Raw genomic sequence first — 20,380 nt, forward strand, 5'->3', positions numbered from 1 at the left:
CTCCTTTTGGAAAAGCTATTTTATTCATCATTAATGGATTGGTAATTAATGAATCGATAGGAGTGTTTAGTTTGTTAGCATAGTGTCTCAAAAATAACGAGTTTCCATTTTTATTAATTCAAGTACTGTCTCATAAATATTCGTACCTTCTATGTCAATTAAAGAAATCATTCTAAATTAAATAACAGTGAAGTTTAGTCGTGTACATATTAATAATGAAATATTTATTTGAAAATATCAGGGTTATAATTTGATTTAGACGGATTTTTTTAATAGAAACAGGAGGTACGAATATTTATGGGAATTACTGTACGTGATTAGGAAGATGCATACTTATGAGATAATCTAATATGTCTCTTTTATCAATGAGTAATTATGATAAATACCTATGATGGACAATTTCTTTTGGAAAGAAAGTTGTGGATTCATCAATGTTAAGTCGACTTACCTGAAACAAAAAGAAGAAATCGAGTTAGTGTCGAAGAACAACAATATTGGCTTCATGTTAAGTATCTTATAATTAGACTGCGAGTTTTATGCATTTATGTCACACAATATTTAGAATACATACGTAATGTATGTTAAACACATTTTACAATGATTATAATAATATTCTTACTTTACTTCGGATAAGTGTTGTTAGAATTACAGCCGAATACCGCGAGGCGCAATGTCTGAATACCTGTTCGAAACTGATCGACAATGTCAAACCGAGCCAGAGAAACATTATGAGGTAAACACGGGCTAAATACAATAATATAAGAAATTAGTTCGACGATTTAGCAAGGCTAACGTGTCGAAGACTTCGATTTAACATTGAATTTACCACGGATCGCTCAAATGATCGTTTTCTAACTAATGTGTATAGTTCTTGTTCATAATATATAAATTATGTAGAATTTATTGTTTTAATTTAGTATTTCATGTATTATAGGTTTAGTATCACGTGAAATATTTTCTAAATAATTGAAGAAAGTGTCTTTACGACCTGTAATTTAATCTTGTACAAATAGTAAATTTAAATTTGTAAAAATAGTTACAAATGAACACGTTGATAGGTTTCACGATAAATTGTATGGTTATTCTGTATGTTTAAATGACGCTAGGTCCTGGCCATGACACGTACAGAAACAAGTAGACGAAATATTGCTATTTGATTAATAAGACTCTTACTGAAGAATTTTGAAAAATTCCAAGGGTCTATAATAAAATTTCATTGAGAATATCAAAGATGGCTATCTTTTTATGAAGTGGTGGATACCACGCGCCTCTTAGACAGTGGACAATACATTTTCAACTTTGAATGCTTGAGATATCAAAGCTTTATTTACTCAAACTTCCGTAAACCTAGCATTAATGAGCTTATGCACAGTGCCTTAGAGTCTTGGAATTACTCAAAGATAGACTAGTGGCATTTGGACCTGACCTTGCGCCTCTTAGACAGGGTACAATCCATTTTCTACTTTTAATGCTTAGGATACTAAAGGGTTGGATACTCAAACTTTCGTAAACTTAGCATTAATAAGCTTATGCACAGCGTTTTAGAGTTTTCGAATGACACAAAAATAAAGTTAGTGACCTGGGCCTGAGCTTGCGCCTCTTAGACAGGGTAAAATGCATTTTTACCTTTTAATGCTTGGGATACCAAAGGGTTAGGTATTCAAACTTTCGTAAACCCAGCGTTGATTACATCATGCATAATGCTTTAGAATTTTGGAATTACTCAAAGATAGACTAGTGGTATTTGGATTTGAGCTCGCGTCTCTTAGACAGGGTATAATGGATTCTCAACTTTTAATGCTTGAGATATTAAAGGTTTAGTTACTCAAACCTCCGTAAACCTCCATTAATGAGCTTATGCATATCGTTTTAGAGTTTTCGAATGACACCAAAATTAAGTTAGTGGCCTGGGCCTGAGCTTGCGCCTCTTAGACAGGGTAAAATGCAATTTCTACTTTGAATACTTGGGATATCAAAGGTTTAGTTTCACAGCAGTTTCACTCTCGACGTTGCATCGTTACATAGTGGCATTCGATGAGGGGTTTCCTGATTCTCCTAAGAAATTAGCGTCGCAGACAAGAAGCAGACCTTGACGAAGGCTCATCGACCAGTACTCCGACACGGTTTTACAACTGACGGTTATCGTTGGGGGCCATTTGGCCGGCTTTCGGGAGAACGATGTCCAGAAGACCCCATGAGACTCCTGTCACAGCCACGACCTTCTTCGCGACGATTGTAAACCGAGCTTTCCGGGGCCCTAACGCCGGCGCCAGGCTTCGGGTTTACGATACGGAATCGATATGGTCCCCGTCATTAGTTCGGTTTAACGAGCCCGGACCACTGTTCTTCCGTTTCGTACCGTTGTCCGTCTAGGCCCGCTATAAGCCTAAACCCACATTCATGCTCGCCCTGAAATTGCTCTTCCTCGATTATCAACTAACTATTCTCGATTTCGAATTATTGCGAGGGGAGCACCGAGACTTGTGTTTTTAGGAATTGACTGGGTTTGAAGAGCAAAAATGTGAAATGGAATCTTTTTGAAGAAAAGAGTCTGGAGAAATGAGTGGAAGGATTTGGTATAAGTAACTCTTTAATATTTCAGGGGTTATTCAACGGGAAATCGAATGTTAAATGGAATAGCCTCGCAGGCTTTAGTGATGCTTAAATGTGTTTCAAGGATTTTTCAAAATTTTAGAAATTATGGATTTCATAGGTGTATGATAGTAGGTTGTTTTCAAGGTATTTCTGTTTACAAAAATTGCAGCTTTTGATATAATAGACGGAGGAGAATGAGCCATTAGGAGATTATTGTTTATTGGTGCTTGAAAATGCAGCGTATCCTGTCTAAGAGGCGCGAGTTCAGGCTTAGGCCACTAACTTAATTTTTGTATCATTCGAAAACTCTAAAATGCTGTGCCTAAGCTCATTAATGCTAGGTTTACGGAGATTTGAGTAACTAAACCTTCGATATCTCAAGCATTAAAAGGAGAAAATGCATTGTAACCTGTCTAAGAATTTTTGTATCATTCGAAAACTCTAAAACGATGTGCATAAGCTCATTAATGCTAGGTTTACGGAGATTTGAGTAACTAAACCTTTGATATCTCAAGCATTAAAAGGAGAAAATCCATTATACCCTGTCTAAGAGACGCGAGCTCAAATCCAAATACCACCAGCCCATCTTTGAGTAATTCCAAGATTCTAAAGCACTATGCATGATGTGATCAACGCTGGGTTTACGAAAGTTTGAGTACCCAACCCTTTAGTATCCCAAGCATTAAAAGTAGAAAATGTATTGTATCCTGTCTAAGAGGCGCAAGATCAGGTCCAAATGCCACTAGTCTATCTTTGTGTAATTCTAAGACTCTAAACCACTGTGCATAACCTCATTAACACTAAGTTTACATAGCTTCGAAATATTTCCATTGTTTTTTTCTTTTTATTTGACGTTCACTTTCTAACAACTTTTGCTCGTCTCTTTACATAAATAAAATTCAACATTCTCACCAGCACATATAACTGATTTCTGTAACATTCCTAATGAAACTCAGAATGGCTAAAAATGATAATCCTCCGTTACCCGATTTTATGTATCTCAAATGAACTATTTCAAATAGACCTGCGTCTCTTACACAGGATTCACAGTCTATTTTTCTCCACTCACACCAGCAATGGAAACGACCGTGCAGCTCCATTTTGGAGTAACGTATGTGCAATCTTTGAAAATCTAGGAACAGCACGAATCGCATGATTAATAGCGGAACGGTAAGATCGTTCGCTATTAATCGGCGATTTCGGTGACGACGTTTTCGGCGTTTTCAGTGACGTAATTCAGATATGGAAAAACACGATATTCACCGACTCTGCGATGCGTAATCAGTCGGCACACACGGTTATCAGCGATCGAAAACATCCTTCGAGTATTACTAATGCCGAAAAATAAATCAGTGCTTTCCATAGATCAAAGGCACGCCGCTCCGTAGGAGAAGAGCGTTCCTCGTATCGAGGGCCCGATAACATCGTTTGTTATCGGCACGACGAATTGACTAACTGTACGATAACTGACAGGAACCTCGTCATCGATTTCGAACCCTCGTCACGATTAACTTTTCATTCTCTTCATTCAGAACAAATTTGATTTCGGTATTTCCTCCGCCATTCGCGAACTTTGAGGTTAGGTTTTAACTGCAACGTTTTCAGCCACACCTCGCCACTTACTCGTTCGCGTATTTTATTTGTACTCGCAATTATCACGTACCGAGGCGTCTGTTCTTTTAAATGCCCGTGATAGAGACGTTTAGTTGTAAATTGATATAGTACTTTAATTTTTCACGAGTGTTTTCATAGCAGATAGAATTCAATATTCCGTAACAATGGTAAAATTAATAGAAGTGTTTTGTTATCGTAATAGAGTCAACAGTGTCAACTTAAACTCTTATCGATAATTTTTTCTAATCGACCGCATCGCTTTCAATTATTCCCATTTACTTGAACCGTACAAAAAGCATTCTATTAACAGTTGGAAGTGAGATAATATCTGCTTTACGTCTATTAAGTAAATGAATACTGAAACGATATTTTATTTATTTATTTATTTATTTATTTATGAACCAGCACGAACTTCTCAGTAAATATTACGAGAGTACTAAGATGTTTTAAAATTTAATCACAAATATAATTCGTTCTCTTGATGAATTGATTTATCGGACGCCACGAAGAAAATTGATTCTCCTGGATACTAATGGCTTTCGAAATCGCACGGAGAAGACAAATTATCGTGTTATTCGTTGGGTTTCGTCACCTCGTCAGACAATTTCATTCGATACAGACGCCATCGTGTCCGAAAGAAGGCAGGATTATGTGCGAGAATTATTGACGCGCCGACAAAGCAGCGAACTTTCTAAAAGAATTCGACGAAAATTTTTCCTTGAGGCTACTACACGAAAAACTTGCGTGTATAATAATAAATTTAAACGGTGTATATAAGTTAATCACAGAAGTGTTTAAAATATTAAAATTAGGTGGTTGAAATTCTATAAAATTTAAATAGTAGATATTATAAAATAAAACATGAAATTCTGCATTTTGAGATTGAATATTATAGAATATTGCGGGGTTGTTTAATATAATTAAATTACAGTTATAATTTTACTCTTGGGGGTACCAAATTCCACGCAAACTGACTCAAACAAATTTTAGTTTATAGGTAGGTGTAGGCACAACGCCGTGGTCGTTTGAAGAAAATTTGACGAAAGCATTGATTAATATTATAATAAAAATTCAATTTTATTCACTCATTAAAACATTGAAATTAGGTGGTCTAAATTTTCTAAAATTCAAGTACTAGATGTTAAGACAAAATGTGGAATTAAAAATGCATTTTAAAATGGAATATTAAAGTGTATTGCAGATTTGTTTAAAACATTAAAACTAGGTGATCCAATTTCTCTAAAATTCAAATATTATCCTATATTTCGAAATAGAATTTTAAATACCATTCTCGTAAATTTCTCTACTAAAATATTATTATTAATGTTTATCTTAAACGCCCCGAGCACTCGATCGAAATTTTCATGGACAGCCGCATGATTTACCGACGAAGGGTGCCGTGTGTGTCCAGGGGACACTCAGGGGTGGTTGGAGAGAGACGAACGAAGGTTTAGGTGGAAATCATCAGCCGATTAGAGTGCAGATGTTCTCGTACGGAGATTATAAGCCGTTTCCACCCTCTGTAGTGTTCCTACGGGATTCTTGGTCGGACGGGGGTTGCTTCCGAGGGAGGAATGGGTATAACTCGATGGGGTGAGCTTGATTGAATTATCATGAGTGTTTGCGGAACGGCGGCCTGCAATTGAATTAGACCCGGCTCCTTTTTCTATCGGCGCACGTAGACATCTATCAGTGTCTCGCTACAGGGGTCTTGCTTTTAATGTTAATCAATGCCTTCGTCTCGTTTCACCAAACAACCAAGACGTTGTGTCGAAACTATGGAGAGTAGCGTATCCTAAACCTATGTAGCTGTAAATGGAGCAGCTATGGTTTAATTATATTGATCAGTGAATAGAAATTAATTTTTATTGTTAAACAATGCCTTCGTCTATTTTTCTTCAAACAACTAAGGCGTTTTGTATATACAATCCGATATTTTATATCATTTTAAGAGAATAATATTTAATATTCTGTTTCGGAATATAGGATTCCATGCTTTATTTTAATACCTAATATTTGAATTTTAGAGAGGGAGAGGATCACCTTATTTTAATATTCTAAATAACTCTCCAATATTTTTTGTTATTCCATTTCAAAATGCAGAGTTCCACGTTTTGTTTTAAAATGTAGTATTTAAATTTTAGAGAATTTGGATCACCTAATTTTAATGTTTTAAGCAACTCTGTAATATTTTGTAGTATTCCATTTCAAATGCATTTTTTATTCCATATTTTGTATATATGTATGTATTCCATATTTTGTATTTTATATATTTTAACATCTAGTACTTGAATTTTAGAAAATTTGGACCGCTTAATTTTAATGTTTTAAGCAACTCTGCAATATTTTGTAGCATTCCATTTCAAAATGCATTTTTAATTCCATATTTTGTCTTAACATCTAGTATTTGAATTTCAGAAAATTTAGACCACCTAATTTTAATGTTTTAATGAGTGAAAAAAATGAGTTTTTATCATCATAGTAATCAATGCCTTCGTCAATTTTTTTCCAAATAACCAAGGGGTTGCTTCAATACAAATCTATAAATTAAAATTTGTTTAGGTCAGTTTGCGTGGAATTTGGTAGGCCCAAGAGTAAAATTGTAACTATTGTTCAATTACATCAATCACTAAATAGAAGTTAATTTTTATTATTAATCACTGCCTTCGTCAATTTTCCTCCAAACTAATGCGTTGTGCCTACACCTACCTATAAACTAAAATTTGCTTAATGCAGTTTGCGTATAATTCAAACATCCTCAACAGTGACCATATAAAACTAAACCCCCTACAAATAAACAAACCTACAAATAAAAATTAAAAATGATTCTACACATATCCAAGAAATATATCTTCCACGCTCATTGGAAGGGCATCCGTGGGATCGTCGATAAGGAATCGTCGTACAAGGAAAATGAAATGTGCGCGATAGCGACTGCGACACGAAGCGATTTATTAGAACAAGTTCGAAGTGTGTTTTGGCACATTGCCTCTATCACGAGAATTAATTGCAACAAGTGAAGTGAAAGGTGCTACCGAGTATTTGTAAGCAATACTCCGACCAGTGCGGATGCAAATGCGGATTTGTAAACCTGCGATAAGAATCGCGAATATATATTTCTGGAAATCTATCGAGCGTGACTAGATGGCGAGAGTAGTGGATCGATTTTATCTTACGGACGCGTGTAACTAAATAAAATTTCGTTTGAAGTCGAACCGAGGATTCGAAGAGAGAATCGGAAATGAATAATCGCCATTTGTTTAATTCACTTAGGTGCATTTGCCGTGAAAGAATCGATTGTTCGACGCTTTGCGACTTATTTTTACTGCGGGAACAATAATAAATACTATTGCATTACGTCCTGCCTACACGTGACTCTATTTTAACTTTGTCAAAATATAGACGCATTGCTCGTATACGTCTGTCTGCGTGTCCGAAATAACGATGCACTTGAAGCTATATAAAAATAGTCCCGACCGACGTTACGATTACATATCATAATTGCACGTAATTTCTTATGATTCTTTAAACAACTCCAATCCTGTAAATTACCGGTGATTATGGATCAGAAATCTTTATTTCGAGCAGTTTATTTAAGGACGAGGAAACTTTCTGAATATGGAAAATGCAGAGGAAAAATCAATGAATATATTTATATTGTTAACCCTTTAAATGCACTAATTTTCAAATTTGATACAGGATTTTTAAATCGAATTGTACACTTGCAATTGGTTTGTTTTTCATATTTGGCTGTATGTATGTTGCTATTGCGTAATGTTCTTTCGAGCAAGAGTTAAAAAAATAAACGTCAGCTGGGAAAATTGTTCAACTAATAGATACATTGATATCTTTTTTAATTGGAAAATCAGGTTTGTGAGGGTTAAATGTAAAAACTCCTGGTACGTTTGAAACAGTAGTGTAAAAGTATAGTTTAAGAAGTGAAATTTGCATTAAATATTATTTTGGTATGTAGTTTTTATGATCTCGACTAATTTCAATTCTGAATTTTATATTAGTATTCATCTTCATTATAATTCTTTTGCTATCGTGTATTTCAAAGTAATATTCATTGGTCTAGAGTAAATTTTAGCTCTTTAGACGTAACGTAAATTTTTGTCTTCAAAAGATGCTTGTTACGAAAGCTGTAGATTACCACAATTTTTCATTACGAATTAATTCATTACCACAACAGTACTATTTTTATCAGAATTCAGATAAAAATTAAAATACGCGTTTCTTAATATTCTAACAGTATTCAATATTCCCGCCATTATATACATTAACAGTATTCAATATTCCCGCCTCCACCAACAACTACTCCAAACCTACTCAGACAGTATTTCCGCTTAGACAGCATATCCATTAACAATTTCATCACATTCCTCACCATGAGACTTAAAATAACCATTAATTGAATTTTTAGTTGTAAATTATAGAATGTTGTTATCCGCAGCCTCTCGCATGATAGTATCCAACAAAAATCTAGCTTCAAACCTAGTCAAACAGTATGCACATTAACGCTACTCAAAACGGTTTAAATTTGCCTAGCAACGAATGTCTTAATAAATTCAAACATTGCATTTTCACTCTAAAAATAATTTCGTCTGTCAAAACATCCAATAATTGCTGAGATTTTGTAAAACCCTGTGTTCTCCAATTACCGCTTTGTCACCTGCACGCTTCTTCGCACTGCTAATGGATAGTAATGCCAACTCCTACCGGATATATAATAGAACACCATTGGAGCTAGAATAACGTCCTGCTGAGATTAGCTAACCCTGTTGCGCCTACGCCTCGATTCTATCCGATTCGATCGTGGCTCGTGGATCGCTATAATAACACATCTTTCCCCCGCGATTCATCGAAGCTCGCGTTACTCTCTGTACGCGAATGAAAAGAGGGAGTCCAGAGATAGGCGGTTATTTAAATATTTAAAGCTGACGTCGGGCGAAATTATACGCGCGGAGGAACGACTGAGAGAGAGAGAAAGAGGAATCCCGCCATTAATGTCGTGGTTGTTTTCGGTGCACGGAATGCTGATACCGCGTAACTCTCAGGCTCTAATCATGCAAATGTATGAGCCGTTAATTAATACCAACTCAAGCTGCATTTCGCTCGGTGGCAATTGCCGCGAACGTACTTTGCTCCTGCCGCTGCTGCGGATTCGCTGAATCCAGGATTCCGATTTATTACTGTTGGGTTGATGTGGACCTTCTAAATAACAGACGCCACAGTATTATGATTGTTTAATATAACTTTAATTTGTAAGACAATTAACGAATTCAAACTTTCGCGTTGTGAGCGTAATCAGCGCGCGTGATTGGTTCGTGGTTTTTCATTAATAATTCAAAAATGAAGCCCCCACCGATATTTTTGCAAAGGAAATTGTTGTTCAGAATCGTGTTAGCTACGTTCTGGGACACCCTGTAGATCCTCTGTCCCAGAACTAACCGGAATGGCTTGAAAAATAACAGAACTAATTAGAAATAGACATAATCATTTTGTTTATTCAAAATATTCTGCCTCCGCCGAAATACAACGCTTCGCACGTTCAAAAAGTGCAACAAATGACTTTTTTATGTCCGTGATTGAAATGTTGTTGATATTGCTCGTCATTGTTTGTTGAATATCTTCAATTGATGCAAAGCGGTTTCCTTTCATCGTCTTTTACCGTTTTTAACACAGAATCTAATGTTGATTATTTGCTCGTTATTCATTTTTCGACGAACGTATATCAACCACTGTCATTTAAATGTGTATCTTGGCTTCTAATAAACGAAATTTCACGAAACCTTCAGAGGTTAATAAAAATTGACGAAAAATCATGAAACAATCGGCCATTAGTAGATGGCGCTACTCCATTTATTAAACTAGAGCCGTTCCGGTTAGTTTTGCGACAGAGGGTGTATCTTGGCATCTAGTGAACAATATGTCGTAAAACTTTCAGAGGTTAGTAAAAATTGACGAAAAATCATAAAACAAACGGCCATTTGTAGATGGCGCCACTGCATTTATTAAACTAGAGTCATTCCGGTTAGTTTTGCGACAGAGGGTGTATAAATTCCCTCCAAAGAAATCCTCTCCAATCTTCTGGAACACCTTTCTTGGAAACAGTCATCTTCATCCCTCCAAATGCAATTTACCTAACATCTTCCAGCCATAGAATAATGAATTAATTCCAAGTTGATTAAAGACCATCCACCTGCTATTCCTCAACACCGTCGAAAATTGATCGCAAATGTACAAGCCAGGAATAGTTGACGATAATCCAATCCTGGTTTTCACGATGGAAGATTCACATACCGATCTTACGTCAATTTATCGAGTAATCAATCAATCGGAACTATTGGAAGAAGTCCCATTCGATATTGTAGGCAGCTCGTGATTTATGCACGACGTTGCACCGACACGTTTTGCTCGAGTAGCCAGACAGATCTCGAACGAATGGTTTTTTAACGAAAGGATGGGTCGTGCAGAATATCTATCGCCTGGTCTCCTGATCGTTCCTCAGATTGAACTGAGGTGGATCTCTATTTCTGGGGCCACTTGAAGACAATTGTTTTGTGGTGGCTGTGGAGAGAGAGCGATAAAGGAGAGAAGGAAGGGAGCGCTTCGTCCTGGGCCTGTTAGTGGACTCGTTAGATTCTTAATCCTTTCGATCTTCTATCTTACTTACTCCTGTCTCATACTATACTTCGAGATGTGTATCTATTCAGTTTTAAAATGTTAGAAAATAGATTTAAAAGTGTACACATTCATGTACTTAAGTTTGAACTTTCTAGATTAGATAGTTTCCACGTTACAAATTCTAAAAATCGATTTTTTTGTAGGTTAGATTCTCAGCCCTTTCGATCTTCTGTCTTACTTACTCCAGTCTCTCAATATACTTCGAGCGTGTGTATCCATTCATCTCTAAAATTTTACAAAACACCCTTCAAAGTGTACACATTCATGTACTAAAATCCAAACTTCCCAAATTAAATACTTTCCACGTTAAAAATTCCAAAAATGGACTTCCTCACAGGTTAGACTCCCTGACCCTCGCCACCTAACCTCACCCAATCAGAAAATTCATCTTATTAGATTCTCAGGTTCCCCCGTGCGATAAGCAAAGTATCCAAAAACTTTTAGAAGCTCTCGTCGACCCACCGTTTCGCAGCATTTCGAAAATCATCGCTATTAGAATCGGACGAGGTGGCGAGCCGGATTCGCTTGAGTTTATTTTTGATTGCACCCATGGACCGATTCGGCGACTGGCTATTCGGCTGTTAAGTAGAAACAAATGAAGCGAATTCGTGGAATTCGAACTAAGACCGCGGTCTTCGGGGCTGCTCTAAATAGTTTTTCGAAATCAAACGCGACCGACCCTGTCTCGTTTTCTTCGTCTCCGTCTCGCGGCGATTTTAGCCGAGCAATGGGAATAATCCAACCAGAAACCTTTCCCATTCCTCGGTTAGCGAACATTTTATTAAAAAAAAAAAAGAAGAAATGATATCTACCTCATAGTAGCTACACAACACCAAACCAAATTCAACCAAACTTAACCCTGAATAAATTAAAATATACATGAAAAGAAAATGCATTATTACCACATTTTTTCATCATCTAAATTAAAATTAGAAGACATGGTGACCAATAAAAAATTAATAGTAGCTACACAACACCAAACCAAATTCGATCAAACTTATTCCTGAACGAATTAAAATATACATGAAAAGAAAATGCATTTTATTAACATATTATTTCATCATCTAAATTAAAATTGAAAGACATGGTTTCTCAAGATCTCAAACAAAAAATGAATAGTAGTAACACAACACCAAACCAAATTCAACCAAACTTAACCCTGAACGAATTAAATATGAGTGAAAAGAAAATGCATTATTGACAGATTTGTTCGTCGTCTAAATTAAAATTAAAAGACAGGGTTTCTTAAGGCTTCAAACAAAAAATTAATAGTAGTAACACAACACCAAACCAAACTCAACTAAACTTAACCCTGACCAAATTAAAATATACGTAAAATAAAATGCACTACTAACACATTTCTTCATCATCTAAATTAAAATTAAAAGACATGGTTTCTCAACCTTATATCAACCTCAAAATTTTATCTTTCCTTAGATTCTCCAACTACTATACATTGTACTTTTATTTTCCACCTACATGCCTCGACCAAGAAAATGTCTTTTCCCCAAGAAGGGTGCCTTCAGCAAAGTTTCTAAACTACTGCCCCAAACGGTGCGAAGAAATAGCAGTCGGATCCGCGCCGTTGCCTTATTCATAAACGAAGTAACGGCGTAATAATTGCGCGAGATAAACGATCGTGGATATTAGCGTCACGGGCGTCGTAATTACGATCGATCTACGGGGTCCACGATCGTTCGGCAAACACGGAAAATGCGTGTTAAACTAGCCGCCGTAACAGCGGGCAACGTTCATCGATAGAAAGTTATCGTCGAATCGTTGTACGCTACTGAATATTCTATGGCGACGGGAGATCGTGTTGGCGAATTATCTGATTCGGGGAAGCACGTGCGAGGGGTTTGCGGGGGAAGCTGGCATTTTAAAAGGAGAGTCCGACACGGATGAAACTACGTGGGATTGTAGAACAGCCAAAAATAATAGTCACGTATTTTTGTTCAACTGTGATACTTCGACTCCGAGGGGTGTAATCGCCATGCAAACTTTGTTTCTCGGGTTGCGACTCGGAAACGGTTAGAGATAGAGGAAAAAAGTATTAACGAATCTTGTTGGGTATCAAAAACTGTTCAACTTTTGTTAGAACATTTTTTTTCTATCTCCAATAGAAACTGCGATACCTCGAGTTGGAGAAGTGTAATTACCCTGCGAACTTTGTCCCTCGGGTTGCCACTCGGAAAGGGTTAGAGATAGAGGAAAAAAGTATTAACGAATCTTGTTGGGTATTAAAAACTGTTTAACTTTTGTTAGAACATTTTTTTTCTATCTCCGATAGGCAGTTGGGTTTTTAATTTTTTGTCGAAAAAAAATGTCATAAGTAAACTGTGGATCTTTATGCATTTATAATAAATTTGAATGTGCAAAAACCTACAAAATGCAAACAATATTCGAGAATATAAAAAAGATTGAAAGTAAAGTCCATGTTACAATATTTGTAGAATAAAATAAATTCCTATTTAGGTTCAATTTTTGTACGCACGTTCGCGAAGATTTTATTTTACATAAAGATCCGCAGTCTAGTCATAAGAATTGATATTCCTTTGAAGAAGATATGTACTCCGATGGTGATTAAAGAAACAAATCAGATTCGATCGTTAATTATTAGATGAGATTGTAGTTTCATGAGACGACTCATCGCGACGCCATGGGTTATTCAAAGTACATCCATTATGGCCGCGAAATATCTTTCCTTTTGCGGTAACAGAGGGCATTAAATTCGGAGGAACCTGTATTCGCGTTTATTGGCCCGCAGTTAGATCGAGGAAAACACGAGGCGACAGCCGTCGGCAGAAATTTGTTGCGATCATGCTGAGAGTTCTACATCCTTCGATACTTGTTCGGGACCGATTATCTCGGTTCTTCTCGGTGGTCATTATTATTGTTTTCGCACGTTGTTATTGCCGGACAAATTTTAATTGAAATGAATTTCGAAATGTATAAATTCCAATAGAATGAGTTATTTGTCTGCACTTTGCATGTTATTCGCGAATAACGAATGATGATTGTAGATTCATTCGTGATATTACTTTGTGTTTACACATTATTTGTCGGACACAGTTAAATTGAAATGAACTCGAAAACAAGTGAATTTCGATACAACGAATTTTTATTCGTGTTTGCTTTTGCATGTTATTTGCGAATAACGAACAAATATTGCAGATACATTCGTGATGTTGCGTTGTCTTCACACGTTACTATCGTCAGACACAGTTACGTTCAAATGAATATGGAAACATATAAATTCCAATAAAATGAATTTTCATTTATATCTGCTCTTTGCATGTTATTCGTGAATAAAAAATGAAGATTGTAAATTCATTCGTGATATTACTTTATCTTCACACATTATTTGACATTATTTGTCAGATAAATTAAAATGAACTCGAAACAAATCAATTCCGATACAATGAATTTTCATTCGTCTCCTCTCTCTGCATGTTATTCGCGAACAACGAATAAACATTGCAGACTCATTCCTTTGCTTTGAAAAGATTGGTTTACAAAGTCTAATTTATAATCGAATTTACAACTAAACCGTAAATTTACGAATAAAGCTGACGTGTTTATTCGAGAACAAGCGATGGATAATGACGAAAGATGCCGAGACAATCGTCAAAGACCCAAGATTACGAACGCGTTTCAGCAAATCCCATCGTCGTTCAACGACGGACTCGTTTATCGACGTATAATATCGCGATATTGGATCAACGTGAATCCATCAATTAGAACATTTTCCACAAATTTTGGCACGAACGCGAGCCAGCGAACGCGCCACCTTGCGCGACCCGATTATTGCGTTTCCGCGGTGCCGTGCATAAAATATTCACCGACGCAGATCTGCCTCCGCTGCCATTTTCTGCAATTTCCCTCGACTATCATGTCTCGTAATAGCTTTAATGTTTGACCAAAACAATTTATTGGATCCGGAATGAAATGGATTGACGTGGATCGTTCTGAATAATCTCGTCCGATCTACGAATTCACAGTTCTACGTTCGAGGGGAATGGAGATGGAAGAAATGGCTACTTCTCGGAGCCGGGTTCGAAAATTTAAAAAGAATTACACTAGTTTACAGCCAAAATGTGCATTCAATGCCACAATTTTTTTCCTATGTACTTTGGCCTGCTAAAAGCGATGGAAGAAATTTTTGTGTTCTATTTTAGCCGAAATATGGAAGTTTCTCATATATATTGTCCTGTCACACTTAAACTATTGAACCGATTGGAAAATAGTGTTAGATGCAATTTTGGAAATTTGATTACCTTTAATATGGCACCTTGCGCGACCCAATCGGACGTTTCTACCTCAAGATATGGCCTAAAATATGAATGCAACTCAGAGAAAAATCGAAGAAAAATTCAAAAATTCATATAAAACAAACCTATCCATAGAAAAATTTTTCATTGCGATTTTCGAGTTTAATAGGCCAAAATACATAAGAAAAGAATTGTGGCATTGAATGTACATTTTTTGTTTGTTTCTTTTGTAAACTAGTGGCGAGCGTTGGCGAACGTTGGGGAGCGTTGGCGAACGTTGGTCGGGTCATTCTGTTCTCATATTTTTGGAAACATAGGGGTAAAGGATTATTGAAAAGTTGGATAATATTTAGTATTTGTTATAGAGAAAAGTATTAGATCTAAATGTTTATACTGGTATTGGAACAAATGAATTTAACATATCGAGGTATAATAGCATCGAACATGACATTTCTCTAACGCCTAAACCTCAGAAGGTCAAATTTTACCGGCAAAAGTGAACAAGAAAATGGCGCCAAGCAATGCAAAATGGTGGCTGATCCCGAACAGTTCTGAACCGATTTTAAAGTAATCTTAAACCTAATCCGGAACATCGAATGTCTGTAACCAACAGTAATCAATTTCGTTCTTGGAATAGACACTACAAAGTCGCCGCTTCGGTAAAGGCAGCTACGATCGCTAAGATAAGCTCCCCTCGCTTAAAACATGAGTTTAGAGTGACGTGTACATTGGAGTCACAGGGTATCAGTCTCCAGTCGTGCCAGTCCGGGGACAGAATTAGCTCTAATCACGATTTCGACATTAATTTAGACCACTGATAACTGAAAAAATCTGCAGGTCTGTACAATTCTAAAATAAAATAAATTTTGCACCCTCTTAAAAATTCTCTAACCACAAATCCAACATTATAGTTGTCTATTGGGAACTTTCCAGATTTTTTAAGAGTCTTTTGGACAACTTTAACTACCTGTACAATTTTCAGCTGTCCAAATCGCATTAGTAGAGCGCAGAGCTGACCAAAGTGTCCCCGGTCCCTGTCAGGTTAGTTAGATCGCTAAATTTGGAGTAGATGAGATTTAAATACAGGCTCAACCCGAAGTTACTAACTGACGTTAACGGGATCTGGACACGAAATGTATACGTCAACAGAATTTCTTTGTTGATACTCTGACAGCAGACAATTTTGGCGACCGCACAGACGGTAGTGTCAGGATCAACTTACATTGACACGAGTTACATTTCCAGCAGGCACGTCTCGGAGGATCTTTTTGTATAAGTATTTGTATAACTCGAATTTCAAATATTTTCGTCTTGTTACTATTTTTGGTAATAGTGGGTTCTCGGGGATTATATCGGGTCACGGATGGAAAATGTTTGGTTTCTGGAGATTGAGTTGTAATTAGAATATAGACGAGACTGTTGAATCTGTATGGAATAGTCCGGAATATTTATGAATTTTATTGGTATAATTTGTTTTAAAAGAAGACAAGGTGACTATTCCTTTATAATTATAATGTAAATGTAACTGATGAGATTCTTGCTAAATTGATTGAATTTGAAAGAAGGCAAGGTGACCACTGCCTCGTACTTAGAACACAGACCCAACTGTTGATATCATACTCTGGAATATTTATAAATTTTCTTGCTTTAATTTTATTAAATTTAAAAGAAGACAAGGTGATCATTCCCTCAAAAGTATAACATAAACTAACTGATGATATCATAGCCTGGTATATTCATGAATTTTCTTGCCACCCTTTGATTAAATTTTGAAAGAAGGTGACCGTTCATATATTCACGAATTTCCTTGCTACAATTTGATTAAAAAAGTATCCAACCTAGCCTTTGCCTCATAATTGCACCATAGATTATTCCCATCACAGTCAGGAATATTTACGGAATTTCCTCTCCACAGTTCGATTAAATACAAAAGAAAACAAGAGATGCAAACGCGAGAAATAAAATAATACAAATGGCGCAATTTTCATGTCACTCAACTTCACTCTAACTCCAACAATATTTACCTATAACAATGCTCCCCGCGAATTCTAAATCAAACCTTAACTTTCTTTCCTACAAACCTGAAAGAGCCCCTTAGTACTCCGGACATAAATGTCTCGAAAGCTCTCTATACTAGAAACTATACTTTACAAACTACGCTCAACAAGTCGGCCCCCCTCATTCACTAGTTACTTGTTCACCTAATCGCAGAGATTGACAAAACCTTAGGCTTCGAATAAATTTGAAGTTTGCCGATGTGTTTGTCTCCTTTCCTTCTTGGAAAATGTTCAAAAGAGGGAACAAGACAAACATATCGGTAAACTTCAGATTTGAGGAACATTGCCTTATAATTAAAATATAAATGTAACTGTTGATATCAAACTCTAGAATATTTATGAAATTTCTTGCTACCGTTTGATTAAATTTTGAAAGAAGACATGGTGACCATTCACATATTCATAAATTTTCTGGCTATCGTTTGATTAAATTTTGAAAGAAGACAAGGTGACCATTGCTTCATAATTAAAACACGAATGTAACTAATCATATCATACTCTGGAATATTTATGAAATTTCTTGCTCTTGATGAAATTTAAAAGAAGACAAGGTGATCATTTTCTCATAATTATAACATAAACTAACTCTTGATATCATAGCCTGTTATATTCATGAATTTTCTTGCTCTAATTTGATGAAATTTAAAAGAAGACAAGGTGACCATTGCCTCATAATTAGAACATAAACGTAACTGATGATATCATACCTTCTATATTCATAAATTTTCTGCCTATCGTTTGATTAAATTTCAAAACAAGACAAGTTGCCCCGTCATATATCCACAAACTTCAGATTTATTCAAAACCTACGATTTCGCCCATCTCTCCCTAACCGCATCATTCATCACTCTACTTCCACTATCGTCACTCTAATAAAAACTAGGAAATACATGTATAACATACGTACTTTGGGAAGTGAGGTCGCCAGGCTCGTCCTGTATGTTAACGGGTGAGATTTTCACTGACCTTGGAGGGCCCTGAAGGCTGAGGGGCCCGGGCCCCCCGGCAGTGCCCAACCTCTGCATCGCCGCACCCCCGATTTCCATCGCTCTTCCAGCCCTGCGCACCTCCTTCGACGATTTTCGAGCAATTTTGAAGCCTTCGCGCCAAGTACGACCGCAGGTCGTACTTACCTCTTCTCGATAACCTTTAGTAAAAGTTCGACACTCCCGAGCTCTCGACGATCCCCCGCGAAACCACGAAAACTCCGCGAAGTCACTAGTCAGAGACCAGAGGCAAGAGTCACCGTTCACAACCCCGAGAACACTGGAATCATTCCGGAACTCCGAAGAACTACCGACACGGGTCTCCAGTGACCCAAGCGGATTTTTTAAGGTTTCTCAAGGCGTCTCGAGGAGTTTCAGAATGTTTAGTTCAGACACTGTTCACTCAGAGTCACTGTTACCACTCGGAAACTGAGGATTCACCTGGGTTAGGTCTGAGTTAGGTCTGGAATATTTTCCAGAAATGAAGAATACACTCGGAGGCTCTGGTTGGATCATCGAATCCCTTCTCAAAAGTTCCCAGGAGTTCGAAAGTAACCAGGATTGAGGAAGCTTCATTCACGGAGTCAGTTCACGCTCCGATCGACGGATCCCGAGGACGGTTCGCCGGCGCCCACGCCATTTTGTTCTGAGAACGTCCTCCAAGAAGCTTCCTAGCCCCCGGAAGCTCGCCGCGATTGCTCCCCCGACGAAATTTCTCTCTCCACCTTGTCATCACCCGGGCCACCTCGATCCCTGGACTCCGTCACTCGCGTTTAATCCACCAATATCGACTCCTTCGACAGTCTTCACTCGCATCGAACCGACAACGATTATTCCGAAGGCTTCCAGCCACCTTTCCGGGGCTCCAAATCGATCCTCCGCATTCTTGCGTCGTTTCTGCGCAGATCTGTATCCTCTTCAGCGATGCTCCGTTCCGGATGAGCCTTCTCGATTGACTCTTAGTCCCACCTGGAGGATCGCCTGGATCGTTGGTTCGCGAACCGTGACCCTGGGCTCGGATTCCTGGACACGCACCATCCGTCACCCAGCGTCGAGAGTCGCGCGCGTGCACGATTATTCCCTTATCACTCGCGGGCGTCGATCGTGGTGGTAGCGTGACGAGAGTAACAAAAAAGGAAAAAAATGTATATATATCGGTGGAAACAGGGTGGAGAGGAGAGAGGGAGAGAAGGAGGAAGAGAGAAAGAGAGAGAGAAGAGAAAGAGAGAGAGAGAGGACACGTTACACGACACACAACACCAACGAAACTGACGGCGCGGGGCCCTGGGAGGCACTGACTGCCGGTTAGACTCCTATAGAACCCAACCTAACCACCCGACTGCCCCCACCCCTCGAGGTCGACCTTTTCGACCCCACTCCGAAGTCGGTTTCCACCACCAGGGCTCCTCGAGCACGTCCTATCCCGTGGCGAGGATCCGTGCCGCGGTTCCACGCCGACGTCGAACCATTCGTTCCCCCGATGGTGGCCGTTATGTTGCTTCCACGCCTCCTGGGGGCAGCTGCGGGACACTTGGCCGGCTCGAGCCGCCAACAAAATGGCCGACAGACCTAATCGATTCGTACCCTGCCCCCTCCACGCGTTGCAAGTTCGCCTCTTTCTCCTGTTGCAGTGGTTCCCTCTCTCTCGCGCGATAGAGCGCGCCTCCTACGTCCGCCGTCGGTCCTCGACGCCCGATGGGAACAGCCACCGAGAGACGCGCGGCGTCCCTGACAGAGCAAATCGGTTCGCGGTGGCGTACGTCGATCTCCAAGAATTTGATTTTTGGTTGTTTTTGGATGGGTAGATGGTTTGGTGGGGCGTTTTTCGGAGCGGTTGGAGGCTAGAGTTTTGAGGGAATGGAGATCGGGGGATAGTTGTGTGGAGAGTTTGATGGAGTTTGGTTTGGTTGGGTTGAGGTGAAGGTTGTTGGTTGGATAGGGTTTTGGAGTTGAGTTTTTGGTTTTAGTTAGGTTTGAAGGTGTTTGGAGGAGAGAAATGAAGAAATTAGATTTGATTGGTGTCCGGTACTGATCCTCCAGAATTGAAGTTGATTAATTTGAAGTTGATTAGGTTATTGTGCGTTGATTGTCTGTATTTTTGCAGTTGATTTCTTCTTTTTCTTAGGTTCGGAGATGTTTGGAGGAGCTGCGAGAGATGTAGAAACTAAAT

At 38.1% G+C, this 20,380-nt stretch overlaps 1 protein-coding gene across 2 annotated transcripts in view; it reads right to left on the reverse strand.

Annotated features, from left to right (window-relative positions):
• The window catches only part of LOC128878174 (insulin gene enhancer protein ISL-1), a 67,174-nt gene extending 47,475 nt beyond the window's left edge, over window positions 1-19,699 (reverse strand). The window contains exons 1-2 of one of the 2 annotated variants that reach the window (XM_054126160.1): window positions 620-685; window positions 387-448 (exon numbers count right to left, since the gene is read on the reverse strand). In XM_054126160.1, coding sequence (XP_053982135.1) covers window positions 387-429 — 43 coding nt within the window. In that variant the 5' untranslated portion in view covers window positions 430-448; window positions 620-685. Of the gene's footprint in view, window positions 1-386; window positions 449-619; window positions 686-18,131 lie in introns of those variants that run through there. The other variant, XM_054126159.1, reaches the window with a different exon arrangement.
• Between the last annotated feature and the right edge of the window lie 681 nt (window positions 19,700-20,380).

The sequence above is a fragment of the Hylaeus volcanicus genome, chromosome 6 (assembly GCF_026283585.1).
Source record: "Hylaeus volcanicus isolate JK05 chromosome 6, UHH_iyHylVolc1.0_haploid, whole genome shotgun sequence".
In the NCBI taxonomy this organism is placed as follows: Eukaryota; Metazoa; Arthropoda; class Insecta; order Hymenoptera; family Colletidae; genus Hylaeus; species Hylaeus volcanicus.